Source organism: Thalia democratica, chromosome 1 (assembly GCF_965202585.1).
Source record: "Thalia democratica chromosome 1, ktThaDemo2.hap1.1, whole genome shotgun sequence".
Taxonomy (NCBI): domain Eukaryota; kingdom Metazoa; phylum Chordata; class Thaliacea; order Salpida; family Salpidae; genus Thalia; species Thalia democratica.
This window is the reverse complement of record NC_139165.1, coordinates 49,609,568-49,629,737: the sequence shown is the minus strand read 5'-3', so window position 1 is coordinate 49,629,737 and position 20,170 is coordinate 49,609,568. Positions and strand designations below refer to the sequence as shown.

Below are 20,170 nucleotides of genomic sequence, written 5' to 3'. Positions count from 1 at the left end.
ACACAAACAAAACAAATTAATGATTTTTCTTGTAAAAAAAAACTTTTTTAATATTTTATCCCTTTTTAGGAGTTCTGTTTTTAAATTAAATACACTTTTAGTTTTAATTATATTTTATGAAAGTAAAGATTAAATAACACTAAATAAAAACAAACTATTGACATTTTTTAGACGAGAGTGTAATTCAAGACTGTACAAACTTCAACAAAATGAAAGAGGTAATGTAAAAATTGAAGTATTGCAAAATGTGCAAACTTCAGGAGCATCTTCAGTAGAAATTTTTAGAACAGGACAAGCCGTTTACTTAGTTATCGCTAATTCAGTAAACAATGAAGGAGTAAGATTTCAGTACTAATATTTTAAATATTACTAAAGTATCTCTGAGTTTTAAAAATAGCATATGGTAATTAATATTTTTTAAGAATAAAAAATTTTTTTTTTTCACGTTAGTTATTTTAAATTGAATTAAACTAAAGACTGATATGATAAAAACATTCATAAAGTATATTTATTTTGTTGTTAAACTGTTGTTGTTATAGCTTACATAGTAAAAAAGTAAGTTATAAAGGTTGAAGTGATAGCTAAAAAAACATAAAAACATAAAATAGTTTTATTAAAAAAAAGTTTTAAAATATTTAATTTTTCTTAATTTTTGATATTATTACTTTAATACCGTGCTAGTTAAATGGTTTTAGTTACTTAAAAAACTTATAATACTCTACTACTATAAATATAAAAATTCACAATACTATAAAATGCAGTCTGATCAAATAAAAAAAATAAAATAAAATAAGTATTGAGTTAAGCATTTACTATGCTTAAAAACCAAACATTATTAGATTTCAACTATCCCTTCAAAAATTATGAAATTTAATAAACCAGAAGACAAGTTTGAAATCCTCCAAACTATTACTACTAGAGGAGCTAAGAGTATTAAAAAGATGATTATTTTTGGTGAAGTTTATCTTATTATAGCTAACAGGTAAAGATTTTAATGCTTAGTATTTAAAGTATTTTTTATAAAAAAAAACATAAATATTTTGAAATTTTTTAATTTGATTTATTTCAACACCTATAAATACAAAAGTAATCTTTATATACTTTTTACTTAAAATAACTATGTAAATACTTTTACTGTGGAAGTTTTGTCTGATCCGACTTTAATATATAATTAATTAAAACTTAAAAAAAGTTACTAAATTATAAATAAAAACCTTAAACAGCTTAGCTTACAGCGTATTTTTTATTATCGGATAGACTATATCTTTTATGTATTATCATCTTATTGTATGTTTTTAGAATCAGTACTTAGTTTTGGAAAAATTTAAACTATAATACTTTATATATAAAACTATTTGTAAACATAATTAGTTCTATTAAACTATTACAGCTTCGACTCTGCTTTGCCTAAAACTGCAGTAAAATCTGAACTATATCATTGGGACACAAAAGTAAGGCTTTTTAAACAAAGCAAAACATTTAAGAATGTCACAAATTCAAATTCTATCTGCTTTTTTACAACACATGACGGACTGTCTTTTTTGGTTTTTTCTTCAATACTTGGTAATGATTCCAATACAGTCGAGCCTAATTCTGTAACTATAAGTCAGGTATTTTTTCTTTATCATGTATTACATACAAACTAGTACATAAAAAAACATAAAATTGTTAAGATTTTAAGAAACTACTTTTTGCAATAAAACTAATGATTTAAGAAATGCTTGTATAAAAAAAGAAATCAGCAGTGTATTTCAGTATTTACTCATTTACAATTTCGATTTAAATATAAGTTTAGACATAAAAATATGTGTTATATATATACATTCATTTATTATTTTCAACACTGATGTATTTTGAAAATTATCCAGGTTGTTGATGTACCCCAAACAAATAACATAGAAGTTAAAGTGATACAAAAAATAAAAATAAGCAGTGTGGTTTCTGTAAAAGTTAATGTTTTATCTGCATGGAGCTTAAAACTTGAAGAGAAAACTAGGGTAACTTGTATTTAAATTTCAAAATTATAAATGTTGTTCTAATTTATTTTAATTATTATAAAACGCATAATGCCAAAATTATGTTTTGTTGCTAAAGTTTCAGTAAAACTACTTTTTTATTACATAAAAGTATAAAAAATAAGTTAAATTAATTTGTACTTATTATAAAAAAAACGAATTATGTTAAATGATAAATAACTTATTATATTTTCTAGTTTTTAACTTAGACTAAAAAAAACAATTATTTAGAACAAATATTCAAAAAGTGGAAAAGTTACGGTTCTTTTGATTTCAACTAGAAATTCTGGATCTAATATTTTCATATTTGATCACCTTAACTTAAAATTTGTTATACTGCTAAATGATCTGGGTAATAATTTACACATGGATTTCATTTCTTTACCAAAAAATAATGATTCCCTCGTATCGTTTCTTGCCATATCAAATGGAAAATTTAATTCGTTGTACAAATCAGGATTTTATGACATCATAAATATACACCCAAGTACAAAAGATCACAAAGAACAAGGTGTTTGTGGAGACTATGTTTCTTTCGACGAAGACATAGATTTAGTTTTTGGTGAAAAAGAAATAAAAAAGTCCGTATCATTAATGATAATGAATGATGAAGTTCCAGAAGACAAAGAAACTTTTGCGGTAATTTAAGATATTATACCTTTTTTTTTTACAAAATTTTGAAATAGCATTTTATTAGTTGTAAAAAGTAAATACTATATTCTTAATTGGGTGTGAAGATTCTTTATAGATAAAAAATTATCAAATAAAATACATTTTTAAGTATTTTATAGTCAAAGAAAACGACTTTATAAAAACAAAAACGCATTTTAAAGCTTGTTAATAAGTAGTATACTAGTTCAGTGCTTCTGAAATGGGGTTCCGTGGAACCCTAGGGTTCCGCGACGCCTCTCAGGGGTTCCGCGAAGCCTTTCGAAATTTAAAAAAGAACATTTATTTAATTAAATATTTTATATAAAATTAAAATTAGTGGTTCTGCGGAAAAGTTGAACTTTGGAAAAGGGTTCCGCCACTAGAAAAAGGTTCAGAAGCACTGTACTAGTTGATGATTTATAAAAATTGTTTGGAATGTTATTAAAGTACAGATAGTTGACGTTTATTCTGTTGATTTTTATCTTATAGACTATATTTTGCTTTTATAAAAAACTATACTTTAAGTTTATTATTGCAGAAATGGACTGTTTTTGTTTTAAAAAGCAAATACATTTTTAGATGTACCTTGAAAGTAAATCAGACGATAGAGCGGTAATAAGCAATATGAGCGGACGTTTAGATGTAACTATACAAGAAAACGATTATGCATACGGAATTTTTGGTTTTAAAAATGTAAGTAAATACAACGGGTAGCTACTAATTGACAATAACTAAATTACATTTTTTATAGATTTCATTAGATGTAGTTCAGCCAGAAAACGAAGTTTCAAACGCATTTAGCTTACAAGTTGAGCGTAGAGTTTCAGCGTTTAATACTGTAGTTTTAGAATGGCACATCGTTGAAAATTGTAATGATATTATTCCAACGAAAGGACAAGTATATAATTATTAAAATAAATGCTTTAAAATGCGATATATTTATTGAATAAAGAAGTAAAATTTTAAAATTTTAGAGCTGTTACTTCAAAGTATTTAAAACTCTACTTTTGTTATCTTAAAAGTCTATTTTCATGTTCTTAGCAAATAAGAATTCAAATAAAGAAAGACTTTTTAAATGTTTTTAATTAACACCAAAAAAAAAGGCTTAAGTAGTTTAGTTTCTGTATAAAAACTTGTTATTTAGCTTTATTTTACTATATAATACACTAAGTTTTTATATTTAAACTTAATAAAGATAAAGTTTAAAAAAGTATTATTTTAATATAAAGTATTATTAAAGTTGTTTTGATAAAAAAAACTATGTTTATGTTAAAGACAATTGTTTTAGCCTTAATAATTAAACGAAATTATTTAGAAACATAGTTTTAAATTATGAAAAAAGCTTAAGACTCATGTTTAAACTAAATAAAATTCTCCAAAATGTAGATTGTATTCACAAATGGTAACACCTTAGCTCACATATCTCTTCACGTAAAGCCAGATGACTTTCCAGAACTCACAGAAGTTTTCAATGTTAAATTACAAAATGCATATTTACTTAACATTAACAATAGGTTAGTAAAGTTTTCACACAATTTAAATAATAATGCTTCGTATTAATCAAAATTTTTAATAAATATTTAATGATATTGTTACCGCTTGAAGGTATTTTTTGTAAGACTTTCAGAAAATAACTAATTTTTAAAGCCTTATCGTGTTATAGAATATTTACTAACTGTATAAATATTAAAGCAGCATTTTTTTACTGATACATAAACTGTTGTTATTTGTACTCTGTTGTATATGCTTGTTAGGTGTATAAAACTTTTCTAATTGTTGAAAAATGTAAAGATAAAAAAGTAACATTTTCTTAAAAAATTATTTTTTTGTTAATTTGAATACTAATGTGTATCATTTTTTTATTTATCTGTTTGTATTACTGTACTTTAGATAATAATAAAAAATATTAATTTTGAATTTAATTTTTGAAGTCACAAGTATTTAAAAACTGTACGAAGTTTACTTAAAATATATAGCATAATTTAAATAAAAGTTATTGTATTTAACTTTGGAAAACGTATACATTTTAAATAGAAGTATATTAGATTTTTTTTTATCGAATAATAAGTAGTTTTTATTTATTTATTCATAGAATTGTTATAAAACTATAATTAGCTGTATAGTATTATATTTTCAATGTGTTCTTAATATTGCTTATTATTTTAGTGCAGAAACTCCTAAAATTGAATTTAAAAGTTCTGTTGCAACTGTAACAATTCCGAGCAATGATTCACCTCATGGAGTTGTGATGTGGTCAGAACAATCTCTTGAAATTTTTGTAAATGAAGTTGGGTCAACAGATGAAAATAATTCTCTCCCAAGAGGCTCAAAGATTGTTGTTTTGGAATTAGTACGCGAACAAGGCACAATTGGAGATCTTGAAGTCATTCAAAATATTATTTAATTGCTAGAAAAATATATAAATGAATCAAAATATCTAAAAACGTGTCGTTTAGATAATGTTTTAAAAGATATATAATTGTTTATTATTATAAATTTTTTTATGACCATACTTAAAAACTAGGTATTTTATTAACACTTATATATCTAATATAACAAAAATACTAACAAAAGATCAGTTACCGTACAAAAACACCGGAGGATTTACCTATTAGCTCAACTGCAAAATCCGGTATTGATTTCACCCATCATTCCGGTAGTGTTTTAATGAGAGAGAACGTAACAAGCGTGCAGATATCTATCAACATTATTGATGATGATATTCCGGAAGACAATGAGATGTTTTATGTACTTATTACAAGTGTCAGGTGCTAAGTTATAAACAGACTTGATTAAATTATTTTAAAGGATCAAGTTATACAATTGAATTTTAAAATGTTAAGATATGCATGCTTCTCTGTAAACGTTTCATATAAAATTATTTTTTAAACGATTTTGTTTTGTCTTATAAAGTACTTTAAATAAACGGAGCGTAGTAGTTTTTCTAAAGTACACATTAAAACTAAATTATTGTAAAAAATTATTTTACTGATGTTTTATTTAATATTCTTGTTTAAATAAGTAATTAAAGAGAAATGCTTATATTTTGCTGCAATATAGTAAGAATAAATACTTTTGCATAAAACTACTTTTTAAATTGGAATTTTAAAACTTTGTAAGTTGATATGGGTCTTTAACTTTATTATTTCTATTCAGAAAACGATTATCAAAGTATCTTTTTACTGAAAACTTCTAAAACAAATATCAAGAGTTTAATTAAAGTTAATTTATCAGGTTGATCAGTAACTCGACTTCAGCTATCAAACCAGCACTAGGAAAATCAGGTACAGATATTGCAAGGATAACAATAGAAGAAAATGACTTTTCTAGAGGTTTTATTCAGTTTGATTTAGTAAGAAACAATGACGGAGTAGTTGAGGCTTTTGAGCTACCTTCAATAAACAAAACAGTTAAAGTTAGTGTTTTATACATTTTGATAACCTACTTAATCAATCTACTTTTATGTAAAAACACACTATTCTCGATACTAATAATTTTTAAAATAAGTTTTGTTTGTGTTCAAGATACAACTAAAAATATGTTTTGGTATAGTAGACTTAACAAAAACAGTATTACAATAAAAACAATGAGTTTTAAGTTTTAGATTTTAATTAATGCATCTATTTTGTAAACTTCGTATGTCTATAGCACAATAAACAAGGCTGTTGCGATGGTTCATTAGTCCCTCTTCCTTAAAGTTGTAAATGTCTGATGTTATATCAAAACAATTTAGGATTTTAGAGAGTATCCTTTTATTTAAACAATTTTGTAAGGAAAGAAAAATTTTATTAAAAAAATTCAAAATAGATTTTCCTTAAAAGTTAATCTACTAATCAATATTTAAAGTAGCATAGTATTTGACAACAGTGTAAATTTTTTATGTTTGTATCACTACGGTACGGTCTAATTTTTATCATTTTGAATGCACTAGTACTAACTTCTCATCTTAGTTAAAACTGGTCCGTGAAGTAGGATACTTCCGTTCAGTGGGTGTTGAATGGGTAGTCAGTTTGAACACAGCTTCAGCTAACGACGTGTATCCATTAACTGGGTCAGTCAGTTTCAGAGAAAATGAAAAATTTACGCACATTGAGCTGTTTATACTGGATGACGATGACGTTGAATTCATTGAGTCTTTTAGCGTAAAGCTTATTTCCACTTATGGTGCGTTCTTTTTCGTTTTTAATTTGTTAAATGATTACTGTTTCTGATGTTTTAACTTATAAGTGTCTTAACGAATTCGATATCAGCAAATGTATATAAACTGCAACGTATGGTAATGGATTTGGAAAAAGAAATTAAAAGTATGTTTAATGTTTTCAGGTGGGGCTAAGCTTGGCGGTGATGTCAACTGCGTAGTTAATATTTTGCCAAATGATTCTCCTAGTGGTATGTTTGGATTTACGAAAAATATATTAAAAATAAAAGAATCAAACACACCGAACGATGAAAAAGGGAGTGTTAATGTCACAGTTAGACGATTTCAGGGAAGCGAGTAAGTTTAGATAAAGTACATTGAAACATTTTCGATATATCTTTGTTAAACTTTTATATTCATTTGTAAGTTAATAATAATAACAGTAAACTATTTTTAAGAAAAACACAACGTTTACTTTAAAAACAGATTTTTGTACACTTTAACAGAGTGTAAAAAGCACAAAATTTTTATTAAATATAAAATAAACTATACAAAGTATATAAAAACAGTGTCTTTAAAAAAATATGTAGACAAGTCATTTTAAAAAAACTTTTTTTTTAATTTCTAGTAATGAAGTGGAACTGGGTTGGAAACTCGAGTATTCAGCTGCTGATGATCTTACTCCAATTTCCGGAACACTTCGATTTAAACCGAAAGATTTAACCAAAAATATATCCATACACACTATACCTGACAACATTTTAGAAGGAAGAGAAATATTCAAACTCACAATAACACACGTTACTGGGGATGCTGAAGTTTCACCGTCAGCTGACCATTGCTTTGTTTGTTTTTTAATAAACTTCAAAAAGTTATTCTATAAGTTTTTTTTTGAAAAACTTCTTTTTTTTTAATTAGTAGCTAATAAGTAGTTTAGTCAATTAGCTATCAAAACTTTATTCAAAATAGTTAGTGTTGTTTAATTTTAGGCTAAATTTCAAAGTTAAAGTTTGTTAACCTTGCATCACGATAACTTAATACATATTTGCAGATTGAAATATCAGCAGAAGAAACATCTAGCGGAAAAATAGGTATATCGCTTCCTGGTCAAGTCACAACAATTTCAGAAGATGACGATAAAAATTTTCAGAAGCAAGTTTATGTAGATATCGAAAGAGAAGGAGGATTGTATGGTAATGTTAGTGTCAGTTGGGAAATTCATCCTGATCAACCAAACACATTCGAAGTTGTCAAAGGTGACTTGTGAATTATCACATGAAGCATACGAATATTAAAAGACTTACACCAAATTTACTACTATGCTAATTATTTAGTCAATAATGGTAGTCGTTATATTTGTAATTAAGTTGAATTGGTAGTAAAAAATACTTTTTAAGTAAAATAATATTAAAAAAGTAGAATAGACAATAAAATTTATGATCAGCTTATTAGTATTTTCAATTACCCAGTATAAAAGTTTAAGTACAAAAAAAATTATACTTATTTTAATGAAAATATAATTACAACAAAAATTTTATTAGATACAAAAAAAAACTCTTTTGTATCGAGTTATAGAATATGTTTTCATTATCATACTAACAGAGTTAATACAACAAAAAAAGTTTTGTTACTTTAACTTAATTAAAAACAGAATAAAATTTAAAAAATGTTTAAATATAGCTTTTTTTAATTTAAAATAGTTGTTATTCCATTTTTAATATTCAAACATTTGTATGTTTTTGTTTTCTTGTATTCTAAACTAGAGTTTTTAGGTTTTTGAGAATACTAACAAATTTACTAGGTATAGTAGCATTTAAAGAAGGTCAGCAAAAGGCAAAAATTAAACTAGAAGCACTTGATGACAATATTCCAGAGCTGTCAGCAGAATTTACATTGAGATTAACATCAATTACTAATGGTTTGATTACTTCTCGTCTTACTTTAGTATATTTTTATACAGTTTTATAATACACACACTGTATTGTTATACTTTTTATTCTTTAAAATAATACTGAAAAATTTTCAATTAAAAAAGTCAGTTTAATAAAACTTGCTTTTAATATACTTAGTTTTAAAGTCTATATCAGGGTTTACCAAACTAAATAAAAAAAAGCTATGGCCCCCTCCGACAAGATTTCTAAAAAAATACCATTAAAAACACCTAAGACCTTTTTTTTTTCGTTGTTCAACATCAACTCCAGAAAATCTTCTGTTAACTTAAAACTATAGCTTTCGGGCTCCCCTTTTTAGAGCTTATGGCCTCCTAAACTTCCTGAAATTTTCCCATAATATCTAGTATAAGTTTTAAAACTGTCATTAAAACGCCTAAGACCTTTTTTTGCTCTTCATCATCGACTCCAGTATATCTAGTGCAAATTTAAAATTATAACCTCACGCCTCCACCCTCCCTTTGGCCCACTTTAAAAAAAACCTGGTCTATATATTTTTTTTCTTCATTTAAAAGCTTTGTACGCAAATAACTAAAGTAATTAAGTCAAGTTTTAAGGTCTTTTTTACAACAAGTATTCAAACAACATTAAATAAAGAAAAAGTAAAGCTTCGAGGATTTTAATTAATCAAGCTATATATTAGGAGCCGCCGTACTAAACGAGGATAAAAAGGAGTGTAAGGTAGTGATTGCTGCTAGTGATTACCCTCATGGCATATTTGAGTTTACAACAGAGCTTAATTATGTTGACGAAAGTTTTTTTGAAAACCATTCCCCCCCAGTGCATGATGTTTTTATGAATAGCAGTACAAATACCACTGCTAATTATGCATACGTTACTATAACACGAAAAAATGGAAGACAAGAAAAGGTATGTATTGTTGAAATTATTAGCAGTTTTAACGTTTATCTATCAAAAAAAGTTAATGAACTATTTTAAAAGTTTTTTTTTATACGATAAGTTATCTTTTAAGTATAGTGTTAAGTTTTTTTATTCTGCTTATTTGTTTAGGATATATTGCTGTTTCAATAGTATTTTAATTGATTTATATTAATGTTTTTATATGTTTTTTTAATGATTATTACAGTTACTTTTAAATATCTTTTAAATAAAGATAAAGTTTTTCTATGTAACAAAAAGTTTTTAAACCGAAAATATTTAGTAGTGATAAAATTCATTGTCAAATTTTATAAAGTCTGAATTTTAATTAGGTGTTTTATTAAATTTACATTTTTACCATTTTTTTAATCAAATTTAAATTTTTAGGTTTCAATACGAATTAAAACCTTCGAAAACTCTGCTAAATCGAATGAAGATTATTATCCAGTCGATAAATATGTCTTCTTTAAACATGGAGAAACTGCTAAAGTTGTAAAAGTCGAAATAATAGATAATTTAAAACCAGAAGGTCCTAAAAACTTTTGCCTAAAACTTATTGGTATGTTTCACAAATATTCGTTATGTTGAAACTAAATAAATTTAAACGTTTTAGTGTTTTTGGAAATGTAGAAAAAGATATGTAAAAAAAAGTAAATAAACAAAAAATGTTGCATACATATATCATAACAAAAACCAACAAGATTTAGTACTTTTACTGGTTTTCTCTCCTTGTAAAAATAAATGTATTTAAGTTTTAAATTTTATTAGCATCATTAACTTTTTGTTTAAAAAAAGTACTAAAAAAAATTAAAACTAAAATCTTATACTTGTTTAAAAGGTATTTTTTACAAAGTTTTGAATTAATAATTTATTATTTTTGAGAATAAACAATTACTCAGTTTCACCGCAGAGCGGATTTTCAAATTGTAAATCTGTAGTAAAATAATAATTTTTAAAATGACAAATAATTAAAAATTGGTTTGAGTTAAGTTTATATACAAAAAAAAAATTAATTATTTTTGTATATAAACTTAACTAAAACCAATTTTTAATTATTTGTCATTTTTAAAATTATTATTTTACTACAGATTTACAATTTGAAAATCCGCTCTGCGGTGAAACTGAGTAATTGTTTATTCTCAAAAATAATAAATTATTAATTATCAATCTCCTATTAGTGGATAGATTACTGTGTCCTATTTATTTGTTCTAAACTCTATAGTTAAAGTTTTGAATTACCTTCTTTTTTATATATATTTTAATTTTATACATTTTTTTAAAGAGTTTCTGAATAGAGTAAAAATTACAGATATAGAATTGATAAAAACACAACACGAAGAAAGCTTAACAGCACAAGCACCAAAAATAGGAAGCGCCAACGAGACTTGTGTTGTTATTAACAAGAGCGACGGAGCAGAAGGGGAAATTTCTTTTCTTAATGCAGTAACTATTGCTTCTGAAAATGACGGAGTTATAAATATACCTTTAGTGAGCAAAATATTAAGATTATATAATCAAACTAGTATTATCAATTTTGAGTAATTTCTAACATAACTTTTTTTTTTATAAGTTGAAAATAAACGCTAATAAAATAATTATAAAACTTGCTTGATATTTTTATAGTTTTTTGTTGATTCGAATACTTAAAAATATTAAATATTTTCATGTTGCTTTGAATTTGTTAAAAACGTTCCTTATATCATTTTTTAAAAGTTAGAGCAAAAATAAAACACAAGCACCGATGTACAATATACAATAATTTTTTTATAAAGATACGAAGCAAAGGAAGCTATGGAGCAGTATCTGTTGTTGTAGTGGCAAGCGACGGAAGTGCTCTTCGTAACTTGGATTACAGAATACCAGCTTCCGGAGTTGCTGTTCAGTTTGATCACAATGTCAACTCGTCTTATATTAAAATACCTATTGTAAATGACGACCTCATGGAGTATGAAGAGTATTTTACTTTAAAACTGCTGAAAACTACAGCAGGCGCAAGAATCGGAAGATCTAATATAAATCAGGTAAATAAAAACTATCATTAGTACAATTTTGTATTTTAGAATTAAAAAAGACTTAAAAATTAGAATGTTTTAAACCTTTAAATTCATCATTATTTGTTTTTATAAAAAACTTACTGACTAATATTTAATTTAGTAATTATTTCAACTTGTGATATAAAAGTTCCTGTTAAAGCCGAACAGTTTAGAATTTCAAAACAGGTCAAAATAATTAAAAGTGATTACCCAGATGGAATAATTGGAATGTATAGTAAAAAAACAATTTTTATGGAAAATCATAAATATAAGAGAACTTCCTTTCGTATCAAAGTAAAAGTGTCTTTTGGCAAAAAAGAAAAGATATTTGCTAAATGGACAATAGAAAGAAAAGAGCCATTCAATTCACCATTAGTCAAGTAAAAAATAACTTTGCTTATGTATCTATACAAAATATTTCTAATTTTTTTTAGTTAGCAATTTTATTTGTACTTTAAATTACTTTGATTTAAAAAAATATTTTCTGTTGTTTAGTTCCGTATCAATATTTCGCAGGTTTTCGCCTCTAAATGAAGATATATCTGTTCCTCACAAAGGAAACCTACAGTTTTTCAAAGGTAGTTCGAATGAAAAATTTATCACAATTACAATTTTACCAACCAAACAAAAAGAAGAAACTGAAGAAAGTTTTTTGATAAAACTTGTTGATTATCATCCAACTGAACTTGATGAAAATCACCATAATATCACTTTGATCATTAGCAGAAAAGTTCATTTTTATGCATTAGTTTAAAATATTATAAATGTCTAATTTTTAGTTATTTTTATATAACTTTCTCTTTTTAGTAATATTAATGTCAGTTGATAGTTATAGTAATAATACTTATTTTGGTTAGTTTCAGTGATAAAAGTGTAATAAAAAAAAATATATATATATATATACATATTTTATTGTTTACAATTTAATTATTTGCCTACGTTTGATATTTCTTATTTTTCCTACCGGTTAAAAAAACTTAAACTAATTTATGATTATAATTGTTTTTAATTATTTTTACATCGTTTTGAATTTTTTTTTTAACTTGTTATGTTTGTTTTTCTATATTTTACCGACCATTGTACTAATTAAAAAAACTTAAGGGTCAGCCAAATGGAGTAGTCAAGTTTCGAGGATCTGAAAACGAAATTAGGAAAGTTAGTTAAATATCTGATGTAAGAGCTTAATCAAGTTTAATTGAGGCGTTTTAGTATGTAAAGATGTTGTTGTTATAGTAAAAAGTATTTAAATAAATAAAAAAGTAATAATTTTCAGTAGTTTTCTTTAATTAAAAACTTAAAATGAAAAAATCACTATTCTATTCATACACTGTTTTGGTAAAGGTAAAACTTGTAAACGAGCCAACACAAGGAATAACACAACTGATTTTTCCTGTTTTGAGAATAAATGGAAACATAAATGATATTAAAATAAACTGGAAAATATCTAGCTTAAAAGATGAAGAATTCAAAGCTGATTTTGTCAAAACTGAAGGTACTTATAGGAAATTTAATATTTAAATATGATTAAATTTTAAAAAGAAGAAAAATATTACAAAGGGAGTAGATTACGTTAGCCAACTATGAGCATTATTAGCAAGCATTTATATCAAAGTTATAGAAACAAAGTTTATGACTCTTTAATCAAATGTTTTTATAAATTTAAAAGCTTTCTACAGCAATTTTTTTAATAAAAGTTCTTTGCACACCACTCAAAGTTTAAAAATAATATACATAAAAAAAATACTATTAGGCTATTATTTAGTTTGTTTATTTTTATGAAATGTATTAATAGTTATTAAATACTATCATAACAAAAAAACAAATTATAAACAATAAAAACTTATTTTATTACGTTGTCTACACAGTAAATAGTTTGAGTGGAAATTCTGGTCACCAATGCTTTAGCAAACTTAATATTTAAACTGTGTTTTTAAATTATTTAGATGTAAAACTTTTCAATAGAAACATGTTGCTGTTTTTAAAGACACACACTAATTAAATTCATACTTCGTGCTTGTTATCATAATTAAGTACCGTGCAGTATTTTTAGCTTGTTTATGCAATTAGTTATTTGCAGATTCTAAATATAAAACAAAGTTTTGCCTTGTAAGGCTCTTCAATTATAGTATAAATCTGATAATTTTAAGTTAAACAAAAATGTAGAAGATACTATAAACAAAAAAACAAACTATAAAATATATGCTAACAAAATTTCATTGATTTGTCTCCTTACAATTATTTAGTTGAGAATTTTTATTGTTCATTTCAGAACTAATTTTTTTTTAATGTAAAATAAGTAATGGTAGATTAGTTTAATAATTTAAACTAAATGCTTAAACTTTTTTTAATTCATATTAGGCTCTGCAATACTTTACGACAAAAGAACGCAAGTAGACGTAATAGTGGAAGTAATAACCGATGATCAACCTGAAATTGATGAAGATTACGAGCTAACAATAGTGTCAGTTGAGGGCGGTGCACAGCTTGACAGAACAGCTTCAAAACGAATATTTAGAATAAAGTTTAAATAAAACTTCATTAGTTTTTTTAACAGCTTTATTGTTTGAAATATTATGAACAAGCTGAAATCATCAACTTGTACTTTTGTTGTTTTTAGTCATAAAGCTCAAGTCTCAAGTTTTAAACTTATTAAAATATAAAAACTACTTTAAGTTTAATAAGGATTTATTTTATTTTTTTAATTTGGCTATACAATAAAATGTTTTTAAATAGTTTTTAGTTACAAAACTTCATTTTTTGTTAGAGAAAACGATTCACCGTACGGAATATTTGCACTGTATGAAGAAAATCAAAGAATGTTTGTTGGAAATGACAATTTAAGATATCTGAATGTTACTGTATATAGAGAAAAGGGATCTAACAAAAAAGTCATTATTTCCTTTAAAACCTGGTACCAAAAGGTATGCTGTTAAAATATTTTAATAACAAATAAGTAGTCAAATAAAAATAGTTTAGTTTTGAAACTTATCAGCTATAATTTCATAATCTTTTTTTGTCAAGCGAAATGTTTCTAGGTTTGAATTAAATGAGAAACAAAACAATATTTATTTTAAGTGAGTATATAATTTTTAGGTGCTTTGTAGTTAAAGTTAATAATAAAACAAAGTTTTTTTTAATCGTGAAATTGCTAACTTCAGCTTGGAATACGAAAGTCAAGGCTTAGGCTCTGTAGATTTTCACCGATGTTTTCTTTGGTAATCAAACAAAATGTAAATTTACATAAAGACATATACAATTAAAAGAAATAAAAAATTAATTACAAATAAAAACATAATAACAAAACAGTGCACTTAGTAAATTGTATTATGTTATCTGTTTTGAAATGTTTTTTTGTTTATTAGGACTTATTTCTATAAAGGAATCTATTTAAGACAAACTTTAATTATAAAACTTCGCCCTGTAAAGCTCTTCAGTTATAATTTAAATTTTTTTAGTAAAATAGACAAATGGGTGGAAAATAACATAGATCAAAAACAAGACAAAGTAGATTAAGTATTGTTTATTCTGTTGGTAGAAACCAATCAAAATTTTATGGTTTGTATCTAATAATTAAATTTTTAGTACAAAACTAAAATTTGTTAAACTATAATATATTTGAGAGGAAATAATAAAAAAATAAAATGTAAATATAATTTTAATAACAGTCAGTGGCAAAACTCTTTTTTCGGCAGAACAATAAATATGTGGAATAGGTTACCGCAGGATGTGGTTTCGTGTGGGAGGGTGGAACAATTTCGATTAAAACTAAAAAAATTCGATTTAAATAATATAAACACAAGTAAAATACAGTGATTAACGAATAAAAATTCATTTTAAAATATTAGTATCACTAAGATCAATTTTTCTTCCTTACGCCTTCCCCCTACAGATTATAAGTTTTATATATAATTTTTGTAAATGTGTAATCTTTTCTAGTCTATGCATAGGTTTTTATATGAGAATTTATTTCGTTTTGTTCTATGTGCATACTAAGTTATTATTTATCGTACAGGACTATTTGTTTGTAATTTTTTTTTTTTTTTTTATTGTGTTGTTTTTAGATTTTAATTTTCACTGAATGTAATTTGTTTGTTTCTTTTCTCGTGTGTATCGTTTAAGCGGCTCGGGTTTTAATGCCCGAGTCCATCTTTGCACAATAAACTCCAATAATAATAATAGTAATAACATAGTTTTTACACTTATTAATAACATCTTTATATAATCATCGTTTATGATTTTGTTTTAAATTTTTGTTTGCTTAAACGTACAAATATGTAAAATTACTAAAGTAATGTTTCTTAACAGAGTATGGAAAGTAGTCAGACTCATTTATCAACTAACACAGGAACAGTTGTTTTTGATCCTAATCAGCGTATTTCAGCTAAAAGTGTCTTGCTTAAAGAAAACTTGTTTTTAAATGTTGGAGATACGTTTGAAATTGAAGTAAGAGATAGTTTATCATGGTTTAAAAGTTTAGCATGTGTTATCAACTTTGAAAATAATTATAACAGTACCACGTGCAACAATTATATGTTAAGTAGAAGTTATTTACTCTGTTTTTTTAAACACAGTTATTGTCAGCTGAGTTATCTGACAGAACTCTTGTTGGCGAAAAACCAGAAATTTCAAAAACATATTCAAAAACACGTTATGTCATTAAATCTTATTATGCTAATGCTATTGTTGGATTTAAGAGAAAAAATGCAAATATTGATAATGGTAAGTTAATAAAGTTGAAGACTAAAACAAGTTTATACTTTGTTTTAGTTTATTATATGCAAAAGTATTAACTATAAATCTAGCTATAAACTTAATAAATTTCATGTAGTCTTTAGATAAAACCTTGTAAAAAAACAAAAAAAAAACCGTTAGGGTTTAAAAAAACTGTAAATATACTATAAAAATTTTAGTGGATTATAATTATATTAATTTATTTGTTTAATGAATGACAAAAAATGCGCTCAAAAAATTTGGTCCTGTGACCTGGTGTACGAAAAACCTTTCGGTTATCTAGTCATACACCATTATATGGTTTATTGAACAAAAACAAAAATTGCTCAAAATTTTTTGGTTCAAGATCCTGGATACGCAAAAAGACCTCTCGGTCATCGAGTTGCATACCCAACTTAATCAAAATTATAATGAGCTACAAATGAAAAAAAAAAGAAAACACCACGGATACAGTTTAATGTCTTGTCCAGATATATTATTATAAAATATAAAAATGTATGTATAACTTAACAATTAAAACTTTGTTATACTTTATAAACAATTTAAATCAAGTGATACACCGTTTTCTATAGTGTTGTTGCACCTATTGCACTCTAATAAAGCTAATGCGACAAAGATATCCGTCTTACTAAATGTTTACAAAATTGTGACCTGCGAAAGTTGACAACTATTGAAAAAGTGGCATTCCGTACAAATCTAAAACTTACCCAATATTTTAACTACTAACTACAATGTAGATTTATAATAATTTCTAAAGTAATTAGAAAAAATATAAAAATCTAAAAACCAATGAAATTTTCAATATGTCTATATAACTACGCATTGAGTTTATTTTAATTTAATTTAAACTCTATAAGTATATGTGTTTAACAAATTAATTCCTACAATTATTTCTTATCTTTCTTACAAAACCTGTTAATGTTATTGTTTTAGCAACTTATAGTACTTTTAGTTTAATAACAATTATGGCTGTTCAAGTTTTTAAATTTTATTGAGTCTTACATTAATTCATAAATATTAACGTATTTAAATTTGTTCTACAGTTAGATACAACTGCGGTAGCTTATTATTTATGCTGAACCATGATTTATTAGAGGTTTGCTATAATTTGAGTTAAAAACGGTATAAAAAAGTTATTATAAAAAAAGCTTTTGATTTATACTCGTTAAGGTTAAAGTTTAAAAGTCATATAAATGTTGTTAAAATATGTTTAGTAACTAAGAATTTAGGTTTTACAAGCTAGTTTTAATTATATTATATTTATATATATTAACACTCCATTCAAATTTAAACACTTTTAGACTCAAACAAAACAAGTACAATTCACTTGAAAAGAGAAGGATTATACGACTTGGTAAAAGTAATTGTTCAGTGTGGATACAGTTTAACAGTGATTAATTACAAAGATGAAGATTTTTTCAAAAAATCTAAACGAATTGCAGTGGAAATGAAACCTGGTCAAAATTCTACAGCTTTTACAACTATGGTAAAAAGCAATTTTAAGATTAAAGTTCTCATAATAAGCAAAATGGCTAACATACAAATATGTTTTATGCAACTCTAAACAAAGACAATTTAAATTTTTGAAACAAACATATAATTATCTTTAAATTTATTATACAGCTAATTTTCAGTAAACAGTAAATACAACTATGTCAACATTACAATTTTCAATAGAGAACTGAAAAATTTTTGAAGTTAAAACAACAAGATTTTATTAGGTTGACAGAAATGAGTTAAATGGTGTCTTCACTTGCGTTATAACTAACGTTGAGAGTGAAAACGGAAAAGCAAAAATGTCAAAAAGTTACCAAGTAATTGAGATCGAGCCTTGTGGCGTTGTACAGTTTACCTCAAAATCATTAAGCCTTTTTGTCAACCCTACTATTAAACAAGTAATTTACATATATGTAGAACTCAACAATAGATTTAGCTCTATGTTATAGTATTTTTTTACTTTGGTATAATTGAGTTTAAATAGTTTTTAGCGTCTAGTTAAACTTAAACACATTTTTGTGTTTCATTTGAAACTTTTATTTTAAAACCTAATTGCAAAATAACTTAAATTAGAAATGTTTTTTTAGAGTGTCAAAATTAAAATATATTTAAAATAGGTCAACCTAACTTTAGAAAGATTGTACGGACAAAGAAGTGAAATAGTGGTTGAGTACGAAATTTATAGTTTACACAGTTATTATAAAATTGAAAATATAGTTGAAAAATATCAAGGGTTTGTAAAGTTTTTGGACCGCAACCAGTACAGTAATGTTACAATTAGCTTTTTGAATGACGAAAAACCAAAAATAAAAAGGATATTAAAAGTGAAACTAAAAAAAACTTACAAAATAGACCAGCTTGAAAATAGTCAGTTATCAATTATATAATAATCAACCAATTATTTCTACCGTCTAAAATGAAAAGTTTATCAACTTTACTATATTGTTTTACCTAAATAAGATAAATTTTATCAGCAACTATATAAAGTTCTTTACTTGTAAACTTTATAGGTGTAAAAATATTTTGGAAACCTTTTACTAAAGATAAAAATAAACTTTAAAGATGAAAAATTTGTTTTTTTATAAGTTTTGAAACTAAACATTTTTATAATTTTTTGATTTCGTTTTTGCACATGAAAAAAATAAAATTTATACGTATAAATTCTTAAACTATGTAACTTTATTCAAACTAGTTAAGATGTTTTAAATAAGAAGTAAAAATTTTGTACTAATTGAAGTATGTTTTCTGAATTGTTTCAAAAACCTTGAACAATAAAATGTTTTTATTGAAGCTTTTTTTCCATCTAACATACTTAAAGTAACATATTTGAAGAGGCTGGTTAACTGTTAATTTGACACCTTAAAATTTAATAGTATAATATTAATAGTATGTAGATAAGTCAAACCTCGTTTTTATCTATTCAATAACAACAAATATCTTTATTGTTATATAGTTTGTTTTTAACTAAGATTAGAACTTTGTATATATCACATCGCTATTCCAAATACAGTTATGTTAAAATACAAAAAGTACATTTTTCCTTAAGTAAAACATTTCAAGGTATTTCACCTAGACTAAAAGACACAAACCAAGAAAGTGTTTTAACAATATTTGAAGAAGAAAATGCTTACGGTTTGCTTTCCTTTAAAACTGACAGTATTCATACGGTTGAAAGCATCGATGAAACATCTAATGTGTTTTTACTCATGATCGACGTCTTCCGAGAATGTTAGTACCGACTATTTGTTATTGATTCCATATAAAATATTGCGTAAAAATTAGTAATGTAAAAAATATAAATTACTATTCTAATAGCTTTGTACCAAACTGAAAAATATATTTTTAAGTTTTCTAAAAAAAGTACTTTGTTGTTTGTGTGACAATGGTCGAAAAAAATTATAATCAAATAATTTCTTAACTTAGATTTAGATATTGTACCAAAAACGTTGGCAAATGATATTTTAAGCGAACAAGAATATTGTTTTTAATACTAATATTTTTAAAACAAAAAGATTTATAATTTTTTTGTAAAACATTATTAAATATATTTAAAATAAAGTTTAACAAATTAAGATAAATATTAAGTGTATAATTAATGCAACTTCGGTGAAGTTTCTCTTTATAGCTGTTCTAATAAAATTATCTTTTAACTTAAACTCACATATTATCGTTTTAGAAAATTTATGCTTTAGTTACTATAACAAAAAAATTAAACTTTATAGTTGGTGACTTTGGATTTGTGTCAGCGATAATAAGTACACAAGAAGAGTTTAAACA

At 24.9% G+C, this 20,170-nt stretch overlaps 3 protein-coding genes across 3 annotated transcripts in view; all 3 read left to right on the top strand.

Moving 5' to 3' along the window:
• Positions 1-355, top strand: part of LOC145837079 (adhesion G-protein coupled receptor V1-like) — a 32,495-nt gene extending 32,140 nt beyond the window's left edge. Inside the window, exon 42 of the mRNA XM_082944853.1 lies at positions 172-355. Coding sequence (XP_082800979.1) covers positions 172-355 — 184 coding nt within the window. The remainder of the gene's footprint in view (positions 1-171) is intronic.
• A 2,026-nt stretch (positions 356-2,381) lies between these two features.
• On the top strand, positions 2,382-5,070 carry LOC145837071 (adhesion G-protein coupled receptor V1-like). The gene is made up of 5 exons (XM_082944840.1): positions 2,382-2,654; positions 3,246-3,359; positions 3,418-3,564; positions 4,053-4,180; positions 4,833-5,070. The coding sequence occupies exons 1-5, from the start codon at positions 2,382-2,384 to the stop codon at positions 5,068-5,070; spliced, it is 900 nt and encodes a 299-aa protein (XP_082800966.1).
• A 2,544-nt stretch (positions 5,071-7,614) lies between these two features.
• LOC145837060 (adhesion G-protein coupled receptor V1-like) lies at positions 7,615-12,419 on the top strand. The gene is made up of 9 exons (XM_082944829.1): positions 7,615-7,653; positions 7,856-8,060; positions 8,606-8,722; positions 9,397-9,623; positions 10,020-10,191; positions 10,942-11,120; positions 11,405-11,653; positions 11,852-12,045; positions 12,182-12,419. The coding sequence occupies exons 1-9, from the start codon at positions 7,615-7,617 to the stop codon at positions 12,417-12,419; spliced, it is 1,620 nt and encodes a 539-aa protein (XP_082800955.1).
• Positions 12,420-20,170: the final 7,751 nt, after the last annotated feature.

Coding starts and splice junctions, on each gene's coding strand:
- LOC145837060 (XM_082944829.1), top strand. CDS start 7,615: ATGCTGAAGTTTCACCGTCAGCTGACCATTGCTTTGTTT. Junction 8,061..8,605: donor CACATTCGAAGTTGTCAAAG/GTGACTTGTGAA, acceptor CAAATTTACTAG/GTATAGTAGCATTTAAAGAA. Junction 10,192..10,941: donor CTTTTGCCTAAAACTTATTG/GTATGTTTCACA, acceptor TAAAAATTACAG/ATATAGAATTGATAAAAACA.
- LOC145837071 (XM_082944840.1), top strand. CDS start 2,382: ATGGATTTCATTTCTTTACCAAAAAATAATGATTCCCTCGTATCGTTT. Junction 2,655..3,245: donor AAGACAAAGAAACTTTTGCG/GTAATTTAAGAT, acceptor ATACATTTTTAG/ATGTACCTTGAAAGTAAATC. Junction 4,181..4,832: donor TTACTTAACATTAACAATAG/GTTAGTAAAGTT, acceptor TTATTATTTTAG/TGCAGAAACTCCTAAAATTG.